At 38.7% G+C, this 19,553-nt stretch overlaps 1 protein-coding gene across 1 annotated transcript in view; it reads left to right on the plus strand.

Annotated features, from left to right (window-relative positions):
- The window catches only part of MTPAP (mitochondrial poly(A) polymerase), a 40,819-nt gene extending 34,380 nt beyond the window's left edge, over positions 1 to 6,439 (plus strand). The window contains exons 3-4 of the mRNA XM_067781304.1: positions 5,196 to 5,655; positions 5,716 to 6,439. Coding sequence (XP_067637405.1) covers positions 5,196 to 5,655; positions 5,716 to 6,114 — 859 coding nt within the window. The 3' untranslated portion in view covers positions 6,115 to 6,439. The remainder of the gene's footprint in view (positions 1 to 5,195; positions 5,656 to 5,715) is intronic.
- Positions 6,440 to 19,553: the final 13,114 nt, after the last annotated feature.

A 19,553-nucleotide genomic window follows, 5' to 3' on the forward strand; every position in this document is an offset into this window, starting at 1 on the left:
ATATGTAATATGTATGATCTGATTTTACTGCACGTGATTTGATCTGATTTTAATTGATATAGCTTGACTTGATAAAATTTTATCTGATGTGACTTGGCGTCATTTTAGGCTGATGGTTTGTTTATTGATGTAATGTGATGTGACATGATATTTGTGATATGATGTGTTTTACTGTACCTGCTGTGATATGAGTGTGTCATTAATGTTTTTTGTATAATGTATAATGTATTTATTTATTACGGCTTTCCTAAGCCTAACTTAAATCTATTTTACATGTTTATAATTGTCTTCTGGACTATGCAATCTAGAATAGTTACATCTATGTTCTACCTTGGAGTACTATGGATGGGAGACTTCCAGATCATGCGAACAAAGTGTTGTGTTTGTGTAATATGTAGGCATTTTACGCATGTTAGTAAAGCGCGAAGGCAACATCTGCACGGCGATGCACTGAGTTAATCGAGTGATGCGTTTCAGTATGTGCTTCGGCAACCTTTTTTGTATGCGTACAAGAGCTTGGAAGTCTTGGCGCTACATAGCAGTTAGTTTCGCTGCACTTCTATCGATGCTATGGAAGCCCGCCTGTCCAGCACTAAATTGGTAGTGTTCTGCAATAATTGTACAATTTTTGTTTAAATTTATTGGAATGACATGATTTAATATCATTCGGTAGTTCATTATAGGATTTGAGACCTTTATAAACAGATTACATTTGTCTGCTTCAGTTTTATAAGCCGGCAGATTAAAATCATTTTTATTACGAGTATTTACAGAGTGCATATCTTTTACATATTTTATATTAGTCCTCAAATACGCAGGCAAAGTTCCTTCTATTATGTTTTTAATAAATTTTATGGTATAATAAAAAAGTTGCTGTCTAATGCTAAGCCAATTAAGAGACCATAGCATGTCTCTGATAGGTGTGTCATACCGTTTTTTGAGAATGAATCTCATAGCTCGGTTCTGTTGCTTTTGTAGCTTGTATATCTGACTATCTCGCAAGATGAAAAATATAGTCGAATTTTTTGTGACTGAATGGAAATGAAGTTAAGGGCTTTTGCTCTTCGTCTTAAGATGAGCTAAAAAATTACAAATCGCCTTTAAATATCTTTTATTTGATTTATTATACTTTTTATCGACTTTTGCACTTTCTAAGAGGTTGTATATAGAAGCTGAATATGATTGCTTAAAGGATGAATAATATAACCTTTTGCTGACAGCAGTGCTACGTTAAGCATAGAAGCAACTGTTTCGGTTTGTGGTTTGGTTCAATTTCGGTGAAAGAATTTGCCGAACATATGAATAAAACTAAAGATGCTGCTTTGCGAATTCACAATTCAAATAGCACTAGGACTTCATTATACTCAGTTGAGCAGAGCTCACAGAGTATATTAACTTTGATTGCATAACGGTTGGTTGTACAGGTATAAAGGAATCGAGATAGATATAGACTTCCATATATCAAAATCATCAGTATCGAAAAAAATTCGATTGAGCCATGTCCGTCCGTCCGTCTGTCCGTTAACACGATAACTTGAGTAAATTTTGAGGTATCTTGATGAAATTTGGTATGTAGGTTCCTGGGCACTCATCTCAGATCGCTATTTAAAATGAACGATATCGGACAATAACCACGCCCACTTTCGATATCGAAAATTTCGAAAAATCGAAAAAGTGCGATAATTCATTACCAAATACGCATTAAGCGATGTAACTTGGTAGGTGAGTTGAGCTTATGACGCAGAATAGAAAACTAGTAAAATTTTGGGCAACGGGCGTGGCGCCGCCCACTTTTAAATGAAGGTAATTTAGAAGTTTTGCAAGCTGTAATTTGACAGTCGTTGAAGATATCATGATGAAGTTTGGCAGGAACGTTACTCTTATTACTTTATGTCTGTTTAATAAAAATTAGCAAAATCGGAGAACGACCACGCCCAATTTTAAAAAAAAAATTTTTTAAATTCAAATTTTAAAAGAAAGTTATTATCTTTACAGCATATAAGTAAATTATGCCAAAATTCAACTCCAGTAATGATATGGTGCAACAAAATACAAAAATAAAAGAAAATTTCAAAATGGGCGTGGCTCCGCCCTTTTTCATTTAATTTGTCTAGGATGCTTTTAATGCCATAAGTCGAACAAAAATTAACCAATCATTGTGAAATTTGGTAGAGGCTTAGCTCCTAGGACGATAACTGTTTTCTGTGAAAAAGGGCGAAATCGGTTGAAGCCACGCCCAGTTTTTATACACAGTCGACCGTCTGTCCTTCCGCTCGGCCTTTAACACGATAACTTGAGCAAAAATCAACTAATCAATAAATAAAATGAGGTTCGATTATAGATCTGTAGACGATGATTTTATACCTTCTATTTAAATATTCGCATTTTTCCTACCGTATAATCCACGTGCTCGTTGAAATTCAGCTTATCATCTATTTTTATTCCCAAGTATTTTATGGTGCTGACTTTTTCAATTAGTTCGTTATTTATATTTAAGTTTTGTAGCTCACTGTTTTGAAAATTGCGTCTAGATATAACCATAAATTTCGTTTTATTGACATTCACTTTTAGTCTGTTTACGCATAACCAACCATATACACTGTTAAGATCTTCTTGCAGCTTAGCATATATTTCAGTAATATTGTTCTTACTTATCATCAGCAATGTATCATCAGCAAACAATTTTATTTCACAGTGCTTAATGGAGCTAGTTATATCATTAATATATATATTGAACAGTATGGGTGCCAGCACAGACCCTTGAGGTAGACCAACAGGTACCTCCCTTTTATCCGAAACGGACGTTCCAATCACTGTTCTTTGGTATCTGTTAATTAGGAAGTCTTGAAACCATTTTAGTTCTATACCAGAAACGCCAATGTAAGAAAGCTTTTTCAGCATTAAGTTTTGGTCGATCGTCTCGAATGCACGTTTTAAATCCAAAAACCCAGCTAATATGTGTTTTTTTCCTGCTTAAGTCTTCTTTCCAGTTAGCTACAACCAAATTCAAAGCACTTTCACAGGAATGTTTCTTCCGAAAACCAGATTGTTGAGGTATAATAATTACATTATCTTCTAAATATTTTTCCAGCTGATTTTTTTACCACTGTTTCCAAAAATCTTTTCATCACATTGTAACGTGTTAATAGGTCTTATCTCCTCAGCTTTGATGGTATTTTTCAGCCCAATTCTAAACGAAAATTCCGTGCGAGTTTTCTCCCTTCTCCCATTCCTCGTATTCTAAATAAAAATTCCTTGTGAGTTTTTTCACTTCTCCCTTTCCTCCTATTCTGAACAATGTTCGAAAAAGCGGAAACCGGTTATGGGAGAAAAGTAGGTATTATGAATGTGAGGGAGAGGGAGATTTCTCTGCCATTTCATAGGAGTTTTTTCACTTGTTAAATTAAAGGGAATGCATCAAAATAGTTAAAGGAAATTGGTTATTTTAAGAAAGAACACTTATTTGTACAAATTTGTGCTAAAAGATGTATTTATATTCTACCACAATATTCTCACTGTTAATACAACAACAACTACAACCACAATATTCTTTATTTTAAGTCGAAAAGTATATCATAAGCAAGGGTAGAGCTCTTGGTATACAAATTTGATGCAGCCATCCAGAAATTGCGCAAGGATTTTTTAATAAGGCTTAAATAGATTTTGGCATATGATGAAGGACGAATTCAACACAACTTGGCCGCCAGAAAATTGCTTTGCTGAATGAAAGCAGGCAACTCCGGCAGATTTGTGTTATGCGGCCGTCTTCTTCTTATTTTCCGCTGTTGATGTTGCTGTGGCACCAATTCATTACTCATTTCAGTGAATATCACATGAAATGCTATAAATACTGTACATTGTTTATATTTTATTTCTTAATTTCCAACAAATTTGCAACAATAATTAAACTTTTCAATTTTTTAAACAAAAGAAGAAATGTGCAACGAAATTTCAATTGACAAAACAGCTGACTTCGAAAATTCGAAATTCCTATTCCCCAACTATTGTTCTCCCTAGGAGAACAGAATTGGAGGAATTTTTCCGCGGGAATAAAAAAATCCGCGAGAACAAAATTCCGCGAGAATATTAGAATTGGTCTGTTTAACTTTTTCTAATGGCACAACTATAGAAGATTTCCATAAACTAGGAACGAGACCTTTATCTAAGCTCTCATTAACAAGTTGAGAATAGAAAAAACCTGTATACGTTATGGAGTCTTTAACGACTCCTTCCGACACAAGTTTCTTCCCTCCAATTTTATTTTTAAACTTACTTACTATATCAACTATTTCTGAAGTGGATACTTTCTGAAACCTAAAAACATTAGGGCCATTTTGCTGATCTATAGTACCTTCATTACTAAAAGAAGTAGGAATATTCATGCTAATCTCCAATATACTATCAATGAAATAGTTATTCAAAGACTGCGCTATTTCATTTTCCTCTGTGTAGAGTTGGTCGTTTATTTTAATTTTTTTAATACCATTGTTTTCTTTAGCCATGCTTATGGAATTTTCAAGTTTTTCCACATGACCTTACTATCACCAACACTATGGTTGATTTTGTTTTCCATGTACTTGGCTTTTTTTATCTTAATTAGCCGTTTATATTGGCGTTTCGCACTATAATATTCACTCCATTCTCCAGTGGATAGGCTGATCTTGTAAAGATTTAGCTTACGTTTATTTAAGTTAGCCAGCTCAAAATCATACCACTTGTTCATAAGTTTGACACTGACTTCTTTAGAGTATGTCAGGGTGCTCACTGCGCTTGATAGCGTATTATATAGGAATGTTGCCTTATTTTTGATACTCAGATTTTCAATGTCAGTGTAGTTAAGCTGTCGTAATTCATTAACAAGGCTGTCGCTTGTATAATTTTCCCAGGAAAGTATTGCTCTGTTCGTTCTCATCTGAAATAATTTATGTAATTTGATTTTGAATTTAATCGTTTCATGATCTGAAATCTGAAACTCTTCTACAGGGGTCGTTATTAAACTTTGATGTATGCACATATCACGCCTTGCTTATTCAAGTACTTAATATCACTTCATGATAACTATTAGTTATTTGTCTTATTTTATTTTGGGCTGCGATTAATGACTTTCAGTTAATATGATATTAATTGCTATTAAATCATTTGACTTTTATTGAAATTTTTAACAAATCTCTCTAAATTGGAATCTCCCTTTTCAGCACCGGTTATTACATGTCCGAATTGCTCTACATGTTCGGTGAGTTAGACGAACGCGTGCGCCCCTTGACCTTCTGTATTCGCCGCTGGGCACAAACTTGCGGTCTAACAAATCCTTCGCCTGGTCGTTGGATAACAAATTTCTCGCTCACCTGCCTAGTGATATTTTTCCTGCAGCAAGTAAAAAAACCCATACTGCCAACGATAAATGCGCTCATGAAATCCGCAGCTCCAGACGATATTCGCCTTACCGAAGATGGCATAAATTGCAGTTTTGGACGTGACTTTGAACGCATCGGCTTTAGCAGTGAAAACACCGTCAAATTAAGTGAACTATTGTTGGAGTTTTTTGAGTTTTATTCGCAATTTGATTTTCAAAATCGTGCAATATCATTAAATGATGGGCGACCGATTGCAAAACCTGATCATTCTGCATTGTATATTGTGAATCCGTTAGAACAAGTGAGTTATTAAAAGAAGTTGCAAATGAATTTCAATTATCACATTTCATATCTTTCAAAGGTGCTGAATGTTAGTAAAAACGTTAGCCTGGAGGAATGTGAGCGACTGCGCATTGAAGTGCGTAATGCTGCGTGGGTGTTAGAGTCAGAGGTGGAACATCCCTCACAAACGGAAAGCGAATATGGTAAAGCAGCGTGGGGGGTGCTCAATCTTTTCAAAACAAACGAAAGATCTATTGTACGACCGCATATGTTTTTCAAACCACGTATGGTTGAAGTTAGCGATTTATTTGAGAGACCCACGTCAGTTGAGCCTTCTCCATCTGCGGTGGAATTCAAAAATAGTATAACAAAACTTGAGGTCCAGAGTGTAAAAGCACAGGCACGTGGTGACTTTAAACAAATGCGCTTGAATGCAGCAGCGAAAGCGACAGCGACGAAAGCGCGTCATAGTAGATGAACGGCTGTGACTGAATGACTATATAATTTTATGTTTAAGTTATGCATAATTTGCATATTAAGCTAACCGCCGTCTCTTAACTATCAGCTTTGTAGATAAGTATGTATTGTAAAAAATGTTACCATACGAAAAACAGTAGTGTACAATTTTAACAGCGTTGGTTTATTTCTCTACATGCCTACATATTAATGTATAATAATATTTACTTGAAAATTAGCTAAATACAATTTGGGTAGTGTAAAAATGTATTGTTTTAAGGTACTTATAATTGTTAAGTATGTATTATGTTAGTTAAAAAGAAACACAAATAATAAAATAAGTTGAACTTTTTAAAGTAACTCATTTTAAATTTTATTTCAAAATATTGTTTTAAAATGGCATCACAACACTTTGAATCAGATAAGGCCACCCTGTCAAAAGCAACTAATATCACTTATCGGGTATTCCAGTGTGTCCTACTGAGCTGGAGTTGGAGTAGTCCCAGCGGGTTAGCGGGCTTACAATATACCCGCGGTATGTATGCCTGTCGTAAGAGGCGACTAAAATACCAGATTGATTCAAGGGGTTGCTAGCGCAATATATTGCTTCTCCAGCCCAATTGTCAACCTCACCTACCCGTGGCGAATCCTGTTTCATTAACAGACGAGGCTCTGGCGATCCCAAGCTCCTCATGGAACTAGGGCGTGGGGAGGGAGGGATGGCCTTGACGGTTTAATGCGGTCATATAAATCGTTCCCGAGATGGTCGGGCTAGTACCTTAATGGTGCTTTGTTACCGGAACATACACAAACAGCCCAATTCTAAACGAAAATTCCGTGCGAGTTTTTTCCCTTCTCCCATTCCTCGTATTCTAAATAAAAATTCCTTGTGAGTTTTTTCACTTCTCCCTTTCCTCGTATTCTGAACAATGTTCGAAAAAGCGGAAACCGGTTATGGGAGAAAAGTAGGTATTATGATTGTGAGGGAGAGGGAGATTTCTCTGCCATTTCATAGGAGTTTTTTCACTAGTTAAATTAAAGGGAATGCATCAAAATAAAGGAAATTGGTTCTTTTAAGAAATAACACTTATTTGTACAAATTTGTGCTAAAATATGTATTTACATTCTACCACAATACTCACTGTTAATACAACAACAACAACAACCACAATATTTATTTTAAGTCGAAAAGTATATCATAAGCAACGGAAGAGCTCTTCGTATATTTGATGCAGCCATCCAGAAATTACGCAAGGATTTTTAAGAAGACTTAAATAGACTGGCATATGATGAAAGACTAATTCAACTCGACTTGGCCGCCAGAAAATAGTTTTGGTGAATGAAAGTAGGCGACTCCGGCGGATTTGTGTTATCCCGCCGTCTTCTTCTTATGCTCCTCTGTTGATGTTGCTGTGTCACCAATTCATTACTCATTTCAGTGAATACCACATGAAATGCAATACTATGCATTGTTTATATTTTATTTCTTAATTTCAAACCAATTCGCAACAATAATTAAACTTTTCTATTTTTTAAACAAAATAAGAAATGCGCAACGAAATTTCAATTGACAAAACAGCTGACTTCGAAAATTCGAAATTCCTATTCCCCAATTATTCTTCTCCTTAGGAGAAACGAATTGGAGGAATTTTTCCGCGGGAATAAAAAATCCGCGAGAACAAAATTCCGCGAGAATATTTAGAATTGGTGTGATATTGTCATCCCCGGAGGAGCTCCTTGCAGCTGGACTGCTCCATACCCTCCTGCTCCGGGAAGGCATTGAACCTAACCTCGGTCCCAGGCTGTGGTTCTGCTGCATATGTCGGCAAAGGACTCAGACGGTAATACTCTTGCTGTCACGTGTAAAAGAGTGTTGCACCGTTCGGGCTGTGCTGGGTTATAACCCGTCTTCTAGCAGTGACGCTGCCCAGCGGGCCACATCAACTGTCCGCTGTTCCTCGCTCCAAATGGCGCCTCCACCTAACGCGGCCGTGCAACTCATCACAACGATCTACGTAGCATGGACAGTAGAAATGCCGAGCACCAGCTTTTACCCCCGTCCCTCCCATCCTTTTCCGACACACGCACTAGCGTAAGAAGGAGTCATCAACTCCTAGTCCCCCACACCGTGTGTTCCGTATGCACGTTTAGAATATTTACGATGGAGACATCGGTCTAATGCAGTTCATGCCTTGGCCGATGACACCTTCATAGATGCGCTGGGCTTGGAAACCGCAACCGTCCGACCAGTACATTCCTTGCACCGTGCTGCTAAAACACAAGTACGAAATCATCGGCACTAGGTACTCCAGCAGAAATCGGCAGCACACTCTACATAGCCTATATCCTTCAAGGCGCCTTTACCCATCTCTGACTCCAAGAGTGACGACTGTCCCCCCGATGCACTTCAGGGAATTTAACATATACTCTGATAGCAAAGCGGCTATCAAGGACTTGAGCTCAAATACAGTGCGATCGAGGGTGGTCTGAGAGTGCCTGACCTCGCTTGCGATTGCATCGAACTATTTTGCAATTAAGATTATATGGGTCCCGGGCCATAGTGATATCCCGGGTAACTGTCAAGCGGATCTCCTAGCTCACATCGGTACAACTTAACCGGATGAAGATGGCTGTAGGGATTTCGGCACTCCACTGACCACCTGTGGATTGCTCCTCCATAGCTGGGCCGCGAGTCAGCTCAGCAAACGTTGGGCGGACACCACCTCTTGCAGGGTAGCAAGATCTTTCTGGCCGAAAGTGGATAGCAGGACGTCTGCCGAAATAATTGGTTCACTAAGACTTACCTATCAATGGTCATTGGGGTTTTGACAGGGCGCTGTCCCATGGATATCCATGCGGTATGTCTCAATATACTGGAAACTCCATCCTGCTGCAGCTGTATGGAGGATAATGAGGTGAAATCACCAAATCACTTTATGCTTGATTGCCCAGCTTTTGACAGAACTAGGCGAAAGTACTTCGGTCGCGACCACTTGGATCTCCGGAGGATTTGTCCAAAGCTGAGATCGGTATCATTGGGAGCTTTATCGTTGCTAGTCAACGATTCTCTAAATAGCTATAGTGAGCTTCCATTGTTAGGGCGGCTACCACCTAACCTAACCTAACCTATACTTAGCTGAAGATGTTGATTATTTCAGCCCACCTAACTTCGAGCAGTATTTCAACTCTGGTTTTATGTCAGTATACAATCGATCATAATAGTTTGAAAACAAATATAACTTAAGAATTGGAGCCTGTGTACTTTTCTGTATCACCTAAATCATTAATCATACGGACATGGTGTTAATACCAGGCAGTCCATCTGTACAAATATGTATGTATATTAATAAAAAAATAAAAACATTTTCTTATGAAAAAGATTAGCAAAATATTTTGACAAACTATCGCTAATTGCATTGTCTTGAAACTGTTGTTTTGGTAGAGCAAAATGTGCTTCACGTGACCTTAAAGTTTTCTGAAACCATAACAAATGTATGAATAGCGCCCACAAGAGTTCTCTTGCTTTAAACCCCGTCACATAAGCAGTTGCGTTTAACTCTATCTTATGAATTATGAGTAGATTGCACGTATTTTTATGGAGAACGGTAGATTGAGCGACACTGGCGCCATCTGGCATGAAAAAGTAGCCAACTTGCAACTTTTGTTGCAAGCAAAGCATAAGAAGAAGAATTTGACATTTGGTTTGGCTGGCACATTTTGCAAGTGAAATTATTTTCCCACTCGTTGGTAACTTTTCTAACATTTTTCGCAAATAAAAACTGCGATATAACAAATTAATACGACACAAATTATGTAAGCAAGTATTTTTGTTTTATAGGGATATTCGCGAAATTTCGTTTGTGAATGGGCAAGGCGAAATAAACTTTAATTGCCACGTCTGAAGTTCTTTTATATTTAAAAACGCAACATCTTGTTTGATTGGGGCGATGCTACTGGAATGCATAAGCTTGTGTTAAACTCATCTATATGAAAAATTTCATTATGCCACGGCCTTTAAGTACTTAATACTTAACAATCAACAAATGAAGTCACAAACTGCAAAGAATTTACGCACTTATTTCGCGCATCTGTTTCTCGTGCTTAGCTGTTTTTTGAGCGATGCGAATTCCCGATTCCGCCTTTTTTTTAATAATAATAAACCCAACGGATAAATACCCTCCAAAGCCCAACCGACACGAGGGGCGCATCCGCATGACGCACGGATTTTGTTTTTGCAGAGTTGTTGATAGGCGGAGGTTTGTTAAGCGGTGAGATCTAAAACTGCTCAGCTACATAATAAAATATATCAGCTGAGTATTATACATAACAGTTGCAAATAATACATATACTACATTGTTAAATAAGTTAATATTTTATATAAAGATTTTTTTTTTTGTTACGAGTTAAGAAAGGATAGGACAGTTTTCCTTATAGTAAAAAGTGAATCTGTTATATCAAATGAGTTCGAATGAGAGTTAAACTCATAACACAAACACCGAAAAGGTTCATTTAATTCGTAATTAGTTCTGCATCAGAAATGGGCTAGAAATCAGTCCATTCAGTAGCTTAGCCATGAATAATACGCCTAGCATTTCTCTACGACTTGCGAGAGTTGGAAGATTGATAAGCTTTAACCGACTAGTATAAGTTATTTGGAATATATTTTTGCGCTGTATGAACGCTATGGAGACAGCGATTTACCGCACAGGGATGACGAACCCGATCCCACAATCGATGATGATGGAATAAATGGCCCCACCCGATTATGACGAAGTCAGAATAGCAATAACCAGATTGAAAAACAACAAGGCCGCGGGCGCTGATGATTGCCTGCGGAGCTATTCAAATACGGCGGCGAGGAGTTGGTAAGGCGCATGCATCAGCTTCTACGCAAAATATTGGCGGACGAGTGTTCTTTGCCCAGGCCACAAGAAGGAGGATACTGCAAACTGCACCAACTATCGCAGAATCAACCTTCTTAATATCGCATATAAAGTCCTGTCATGTGTATTGTGCAAACGATTGAAGCCCACCTTGAATCGGCTGATTGGACCTTATCAGTGCGGCTTCAGACCTGGTATATCTACCATCGAACAGATTTTCACAATGCGCCAAATCTTGGAAAAAACCCGCGAAAAAAGAATCGACACACATCACCTCTTCGTCGATTTTAAAGCCGCCTTCGACAGCACGAAAAGGAGCTACCTACATGCCGCTATGTCCGAATTTGGTTTCCCCGCAAAACTTATACGGCTGTACAAATGACGTTGAGCAATACCATCAGCTCAGTCAGAATTGGGATTTCTTTAATTTAACGATGGAGAAAATATAATAGCTGCAGAACTTAACCGCTCTGGAACAATATTCTATAAAAGCGTGCAATTACTGACATTGATATCAGCGGCCTAAACACCCGCGCCGTTAGTTCGGCTAACTCCAAACTGGAAAAAGAAACCGTAAGGATGGGTTTGATGGTGAATGAGGACAAAACGAAGTACCTGCTGTCATCGAGCAAGGAGTCACCGCATATGCGCCTTGGAAAGTACGCTACTGTTGGCAGCCATAATTTCGAAATAGTAAAAGACTTGTTTTATTTGGGAACCAGCATCAATACTAGCAACAACATCAGCTCTGAAATCGAGAAGTAGAATGTTCGCCTCGCGTTGATTTAGGACAAAAAGGTTTCCTCGACAATCTTCACAGTGAAATGAAACGACGTGCGAAGGTGTATATGGAAGTTTCAGAGAGATTTCCATTTCTCATCAACTTTTCTCTAAGTGATGGAGACCTCCACGAAGCTATAAATAACTTAGTTCGTTTTATTCTAGAGACATGGAAGAATTTTTCATTGAAATGAAACAATTCCAAAGTTACGTGAACTCCAGATACACTGATGCACAAAAAACTCATAGTCATTTGTATAAGATTCTAATGGAAGATCAATTAGCCGATATATTTCCTAACACAGAAATAGCTCTTCGGATTTTTTTAACATTAATGATCACAAATTGTTCTACCGAACGATCCTTCTCGAAATTAAAAAGAATCAAAGCTGCTGAAAGAGCTACAACGCGACAAGAGCGACTCGAGATGTTAGGTATACTTTGCTTTGAGTCAAAAACGAAAACAAATGTAGAAAACGACATGTTTAAAGTGTAGATAATAATTTTATTGATATTACATTGTGACAATAAAATTTTTATGAAAGATATAAGCTATATCATATATGTGTATGTATGTATGTTTAAATAAAGCCATCAAGAGTTTACTTCCTTTAGTTTATACCTAACAATCCGCAGTAAAAGTCACAAACTAGAATGAATTTACGCAATTATTTCACGCTCCTTTTTGCCTTGCTTAGCTGCCTTTTGTGCTATGCGAACTCGCCGTTTCGCATTGTTGGTGGCGAATTGTCGAATATAGAGGCTAGCCCATATATGGTATCAATATATTATAAAGAAAAATATCTATGCGCTGGTTCATTAGTTAGTGTGGAAAAAGTGATTACAGCTGCGCATTGCCTGAAAGACAAAACACCAAAATTACTTGTGGTTAAAGCTGGTGTGACCAATAGAGTACGCGAAACTGGACAATCTCGAACAGGGAAGAAGACATTTGTTCCACCTGATTTTGTAGCCAAAACATATATTATGGATATAGCTGCTATTAAAGTGAGTGAACCCTTCATCCCGGTCCTCAAGTAAGCATAATTCCAATTTGCAGCAGTGAATTAACACCAAACACACCAATGCGAGTTAGTGGATGGGGTTCAATAAAGGAATCCAGTAGTGATACTGTAGCAGAACTCCGAACTACTGTCCTGCCCATAATAGCGACGCCAGTTTGTGCGGATAAATATGAGACGGGAGGAAGAACTTTTGCAAAAACATTGATTTGTGTTGGACTTGTGGTGGAAGTGATGCATGTTATGGTGATTCTGGATCACCAGTCGTTGTGAGAGGAGAACTTTGTGCGGTGGTATCACTGGGGTGGGTTGTGGAAGATCCCAATTTCCAGGTGTATATACAGATGTAACTAATAAAAAAGTTCTAAAGTTTATAAAAAAAGTGATGGATTGTTAATGTGGACTGCTAAGTGGAATATCACCCCATCTTCACCACCTCACGCCAAAGCATATTGAATTTATGCCCAGGTAGGGCGTAATCGAAATGTCAACTGAGATAGGGTAATATTCCACTCAGCAATCGTAATGACAATATTCATTTTTGTATTATCTCGTAATAAATACTTATTTATGGTTACGATTTAATTTTTGGTGATGTGCAATAAATTTGTGACGCATACAAATGTCGGAGGTTGTGGGACAAAACGTTAATCTTAAAGTCTTGACTTGTACCCATATGTATGAATAGATCATGAGAACAAATGAAAATTGAAGAATAAGTACTTTAAAACCCTGACAAATTTACCATCATAAAATATACATATATTTCCTTTGTATGTGTGTTTGTGACTGAACTCCTCCTAAACGACCGATGGAATATTGATGACTTTGGTGTGTATGCTCAACGGGGTTTAAATATGCTTTACATAAACAACTTCGTCTGTTTTATTTCTTACCTGTCCGGTAAGTGAACCTGGGGCCGATCTATTCTAAATCAAAATAACTAATAGTGTGATTTGCTTGAAATTTTGTTAAGGGGTTCTTCTTTGATTAGCTGAATATTCGGATAACTTTTTTTCCGGGATATGAGCCCGGGGCAACCTTTTTCAAAATATCTTATTCATTTTTTGATTTATTTAAAATAAAGGCAGCGTTTCGAAAAAGGAAAATAAGAGAGAGGAGTGGGAATTAGAGGGAGAAGAAAGAAAACGTGAGTAGGAAGTGTTTTCAAAGGCGAAGAAGAAAAATAGGGGGAGGTTGGGAGATAATGTGAAAGTGGAAATATACAGAGGAGAGACGAGGAACAAACAAGGAGAGAGAGGCCAGCAGATATATTTTTTTTTGCAGACGCTTTAATATGACATATTCCTCTGTTTACTAGGAGGGTAGTAATATCACAAGACGGAAAATTATTGGGCATTAGTACGTATGCATACAAATTAATGTGATTTTAAAAATTACGTTACTTTCCTACGAAGTAGACATACGATATTTGGTAAAAAAATTTAATATATAAGAAAATAGTATTGTGAGAGAGTGGAAGAGGGGGTTGTAGTCAGAGCTGAGTAGTAATAACACTAAGTAGGTAGATGAAATGGCTGCGACCCTGGTCGCCCAAGTAAGTAATAACATTACTCGACAAAAAAAATCTCCAAAAATAAAATAGGCCTTTCCTAAAGTAAAATTTTCTCCTGATTCCGAATATGAAATTCCCATTTTTTCAGAACACTACTTCATATAGGTACGGCAAAAATTTGTATTTTTCATTTTTTCGTTTTAAACTGTTGAATTATACATTATACTAATTCCCATAAGCATTTCTTGCATCCACCTCCTTTCAGTATCTTCACTAGTTTGGCCACTATGCCAAAAAACGTTGAAAAATTTTTGATAAAAAAATGAAATTTTTTACAAAATTTCAGATTTAACCACTTTAAAATCGGAAAAATTCCATGGACGAAAAAAATCTAGCCCTTCTATGTTGTAGGTAATTTAACTACGAAAATTTTAAGCATACCAGTACAACAATCGGACGCGCCGTTGAGACTATAGCCCCGTTAACTTGCAAGCGTCTATCTTACAATTTTTTATAGAGACAATTTTTATTCAAACTACGTTTTTATTTTTTTATGACGTTTTATTATAGACATACATATGTTAAACTGTATTCAACTGAGTAATATGAGCATAAATCAGCAATTCAGTAAAAAACCACAACGACAACAACATTAAATACATACACATCTACATCTAAAAAAAAGTCAAATTGAGCGATTTTACCGTGGTGGTCAGTAGTGATGGACGTGGGTACTTTTAACTACCCGTTTATAATTTTTTGGGGTTGTCTCCCGTATTATTGTCCAGCAATAATCTCCCATCATTTCTTCATTCCAAAAACCTTGGTAACGCTTTTCAAAAATCATGAGGTCTTGGTGAAACCTTTCACCCTGTTCATCACTTTCAGCACCTAGGTTTGCGGAAAAATTATCCAAATGTGAATGCAAAAAATGCATTTTGAGGGACATGTTGCATTTCATAGCACTGTAGTTTTTCAACAAGGCTTTGGTCATCTCTCTATAGTTGGGATCTTTGTTGTTGCCAAGAAATCCACTAACGACTTGCTTAAAGCTGTCCCAAGCCGCTGCTTCTACTGATGATAAATGATTCGCAAAATTTTCGTCTTTCAGCAACTTTCTAATTTGCGGACCAACAAATATACCTTCTTTTAATTTGGCTTGGGTTATTTTAGGGAAAAATTTCTTTAGGCACTGGAAGGATGGCGCGTCCTTATTTAAAGATTTTACAAAATTTTTCATTAATCCCAATTTGATGTGAAGTGCTGGCAAAATAACTCGTTCGAGATTTACTAAAGGCGGGTTTGCGATATTGAAGGCACCTGGTTCGTACTCAGCTCTTGGTGGCCAGTTTTCCTGAATATAATGGGTTTCTCTAGCACGGCTGTCCGAAAGACAGAGAAAACAGCAATATTTAGTGAAACCTCCTTGAAGTCCGAGAATTATAGCTACAACCTGGGATGTATTTCATATACTATTTATTTTTTTAATTGTACCACCGAAACTGCTTATCTTTAAGTCCGCACAAATTTTCCAATTAAATTGTTCATATTGAATGAGCTCAAGTAAATTTGATATGCTTAAATAAGTTTCTTTAGTATTCTCAGAATGTGCCACTGGTATTGACGGTAACGAGTAATTATAATAAATTATAGAGTAATGGTGCTTTTAAACTATGCTTTGAACTGTCTATAAACAAGCGCCAATCATTCACTTTATTTTCTAATTTTAGTGCTTCAAATAAACCTTGAACATCATTGCAGTAGCAAATATTTTCACTTTTAAAACGAAAAAAATTAAAAATACAAATTTTTGCCGTACTTATATGAAGTAGTGTTCTGCAAGCTTGAGGCAGCTTGATCCAGGCGACCCCCAAATAAGGGATATAAACCAACGCATCAGATTGCTTGTGGATGAACACAAGCGGGCGAAATGGGAGGAGCACCTAAGAGGTTGTAACCTCTCTACCGGTGTGGGTAAACTTTGGTCCACCGTAAAGTCCCTATCGAATCCGACTAAGCACAAAGACAAAGTTTCCATCGCCTTTGGCGACAAAGTGCTGTCGGATGCGAAAAAATGCGCGAGCGCTTTCTGCCGACAATATATAATGCATTCTACGGTCGACAAAGTTAGACGGAGGGCCAACAGACACGCACATAAACACAAATTCAGCGCGTCACCAATCACCATCACCGCTAAAGAGGTTGAGGACGCCATTGGTCGCGCTTAACCATCCAAAGCAGTGGGCCCAGACGGCATAGCCATGCCGATGCTTAAAAGCCTAGGGAAAGAGGGTTTCAAATATTTAGCGTAGGTCTTCAGCCTGTCTCTTTCCACCTTTGTCATACCCGAGAAATGGAGAATGGCCAAGGTGGTCCCGCTACTAAAGCCTGGTAAACCAGCTAACATAGGAGAGTCGTATCGTCCGATATCTCTCCTATCGCCAGTAGCAAAGACGCTCGAAGCCATTTTGCTCCCTTATTTCCAAGCAAATTTGCAACTAGCCTCCCATCAGCATAGCTTCAGAAAACTCCATAGCACTACCTCCGCGCTAAATGCCATTAGCACCCAGATAAATTGCGGTTTAAATCAAAACCCCCACCATAGAACAGTACTCGTAGCGCTAGACCTATCAAAAGCTTTTGGCTCGTTACTGCAAGACCTGGAAGGGTCTACCCTTCCCCCATGTCTTAAAAGGTGGACCGCAAATTATCTGGGTGGTCGGCAGGCATCGGTGCTATTTAGAAACGAAACATCAAAGCCAAGGAGAATTAAACAAGGGGTGCCACAGGGTGGTGTCCTATCCCCACTTTTGTTTAATTTCTACATATCTAAGCTACCTTCACCACCGGAAGGAGTCACAATCGTTTCCTACGCCGATGACTGCACAGTAATGGCCACAGGCCCAGGCCCACAGATCGATGAGCTATGCAATAAAATAAACGGCTACCTCCCTGATCTCTCCAGTTTTTTCGCCTCGCGAAACCTGGCATTATCACCGACTAAATCTTCCGCGACCTTATTTACAACACGGACGTCCCAAATGTCGACCAGTTTGAGCATCCACGTCGATGGCTCTACGCTACCGACTGTCCTACACCCCAAAATCTTGGGTGTGACGTTTGATCAGGATCTACATTTTGGTGAGCACGCAGCCGCAATTGTTCCGAGAATTCAGAGCCGTAACAAAATCCTCAAATCCCTTGCTGGCAGTACCTGGGGAAAAGATAAAGAAACGCTCATGACTACATACAAAGCAATTAGCCAGCCGATTACGTGCTACGCGTCACCCATATGGTCGCCAAGCCTAAAAATTACCCACTGGAAGAAGCTACAGGCCTACCAAAATACTGCTCTCAGAATAGCCACGGGCTGTCTTCTTATGCCCCCAGAACACCATCTACATAATGAGGCGAGAATACTCCCCATCAGGGAAAGAAACGAGATGCTGACCAAACAGTTCCTGTTGAATACCCAGAAACCTGGGCATCCCAACAGACATCTGATTGACGAGCTAGCACCGCCTAGGGGCTTAAGGAGTCATCTCCGTAAGCATTTTGAGGAAATACGGCATCTGAGAACACAGCCGTATGAAGCGAAAAAACACAAGCAGGTCCTTGGTGAACTCCTCAAACAGGCGTCGGACCTTTATGCCGGGAATTGCCCGGTGAACCCAGTACTCAAAGTAAAGTATCCAAAACTTGCGGAAGAGGAACGCATACTCCCCAGGGAAACGCGTGTCACTCTGGCTCAATTTCATTCTGGATACTGTAACAGGTTAAACTCTTACCTATCCAGAATCAACCCCGACATACAAAATGTATGCCCCGCTTGCAATGTGTCCCCACATGACACCAACCATCTCTTTAATTGTAATGTGGAACCAACGCCTCTAACACCCCTTTCCCTATGGTCCACCCCTGTTGAAACAGCAAGTTTCCTTGGACTCCCGTTAGAGGATATTGATGACAGTTTGTGATCGGTCGCGTCTGTTAGGTGAGGCGAAGCACTGCTACAACAACAACAACAAGTGTTCTGCAAAAATGGGAATTTTCATATTTTCGCCGATATCTCGGAAACTTGATCTGCCACAGGAAAATGGAAGTTTTATTCGGAATCAGGAGAAAATTTCACTTTAGGAAAGCCCTATTTTATTCTTGGAGACTAAAGTTGATCAAAATTTGTTGAGTAGTGTAATTACTTTATCGTTCATTCGCTATTACAAGTACTTGGGGTAAGTAATCAATTCCTTTCCTCCACAGTGTTCTTTCGCATTCATTTCATCACTAGACCACTTACTGTCTCCTCACAATATATCAGGACGGTTTGGTTGTGCTGCTTAAAGTATTTCTTCCAGAATCAGGTAAATAAAATCGCACGAGGAGTAATCTTCTCCAAAACTTAGCTTGAACTCGGATGGCTCCGAAAAATTTCTTTCAAGTTAAGTTCTTAGACGGTGACCGAAATAAAAAAAGCTGTTAGAAAATTTTCGTCAATCCATCCGTCAGCTTATCCCGTTACCCCCATTTTGATTTTTAGTTTTACCAATCAGCTGATATCTTTTACACCGCCATGCTCTCAACCGGATAAAACTACTGGGCGTACAACTAGGACTAAAACGGCGTTAGTTTAAAAGAGAATTTCGAAGTATAGGGGTACGCGTCGCCAGTATGGTCGCCTGGTCTTAAAAACACATACTGGAAAATACTACAGGCCTGTCAACATGCTGCAATCAGAACTGCAACCAGATGTTTCTAAATGATCCCCGAACACCACTTACATAGTGAGGCCAAAGAGCACAACGAAATGCTGAACAGGCAGTTCTTGCTAAATTTTCAAAAACCTGGGCATCCCAGCAAACAACTACTTAATCTAGCACCGCCTCAGCGGGGTTTAAGGGAACATCGCCATAAGCGCTATGACGAGATCCGGCACCTGCCAACACAACCGTTTGATCCAGACAAGCATAAGCAGGTCCTAAGCCAAATCCACACAGAATCGGTAAACGCTTTTGCCAGGACGCGTCCGGTGAACCCCGTTATTAATATGCAATATCCCACCCTTGCAGAAGAAGAAATTATACTACCAAGAGCGACACGAGTCACAGTGTCCAACAGGTTAAACCCTTACTAGTCCAGAATGAACCTCGACATACGTAATGTATGTCCTGCATGCGATGTGTCCCCACGTACAATTGAAACTCATACTGAGTATATAATGTTGGGTTACACCCGAAAATACTCATTAACACCTTTCATTTGA

This window comes from Eurosta solidaginis, chromosome 4 (genome assembly GCF_040869045.1).
Source record: "Eurosta solidaginis isolate ZX-2024a chromosome 4, ASM4086904v1, whole genome shotgun sequence".
NCBI lineage: Eukaryota > Metazoa > Arthropoda > Insecta > Diptera > Tephritidae > Eurosta > Eurosta solidaginis.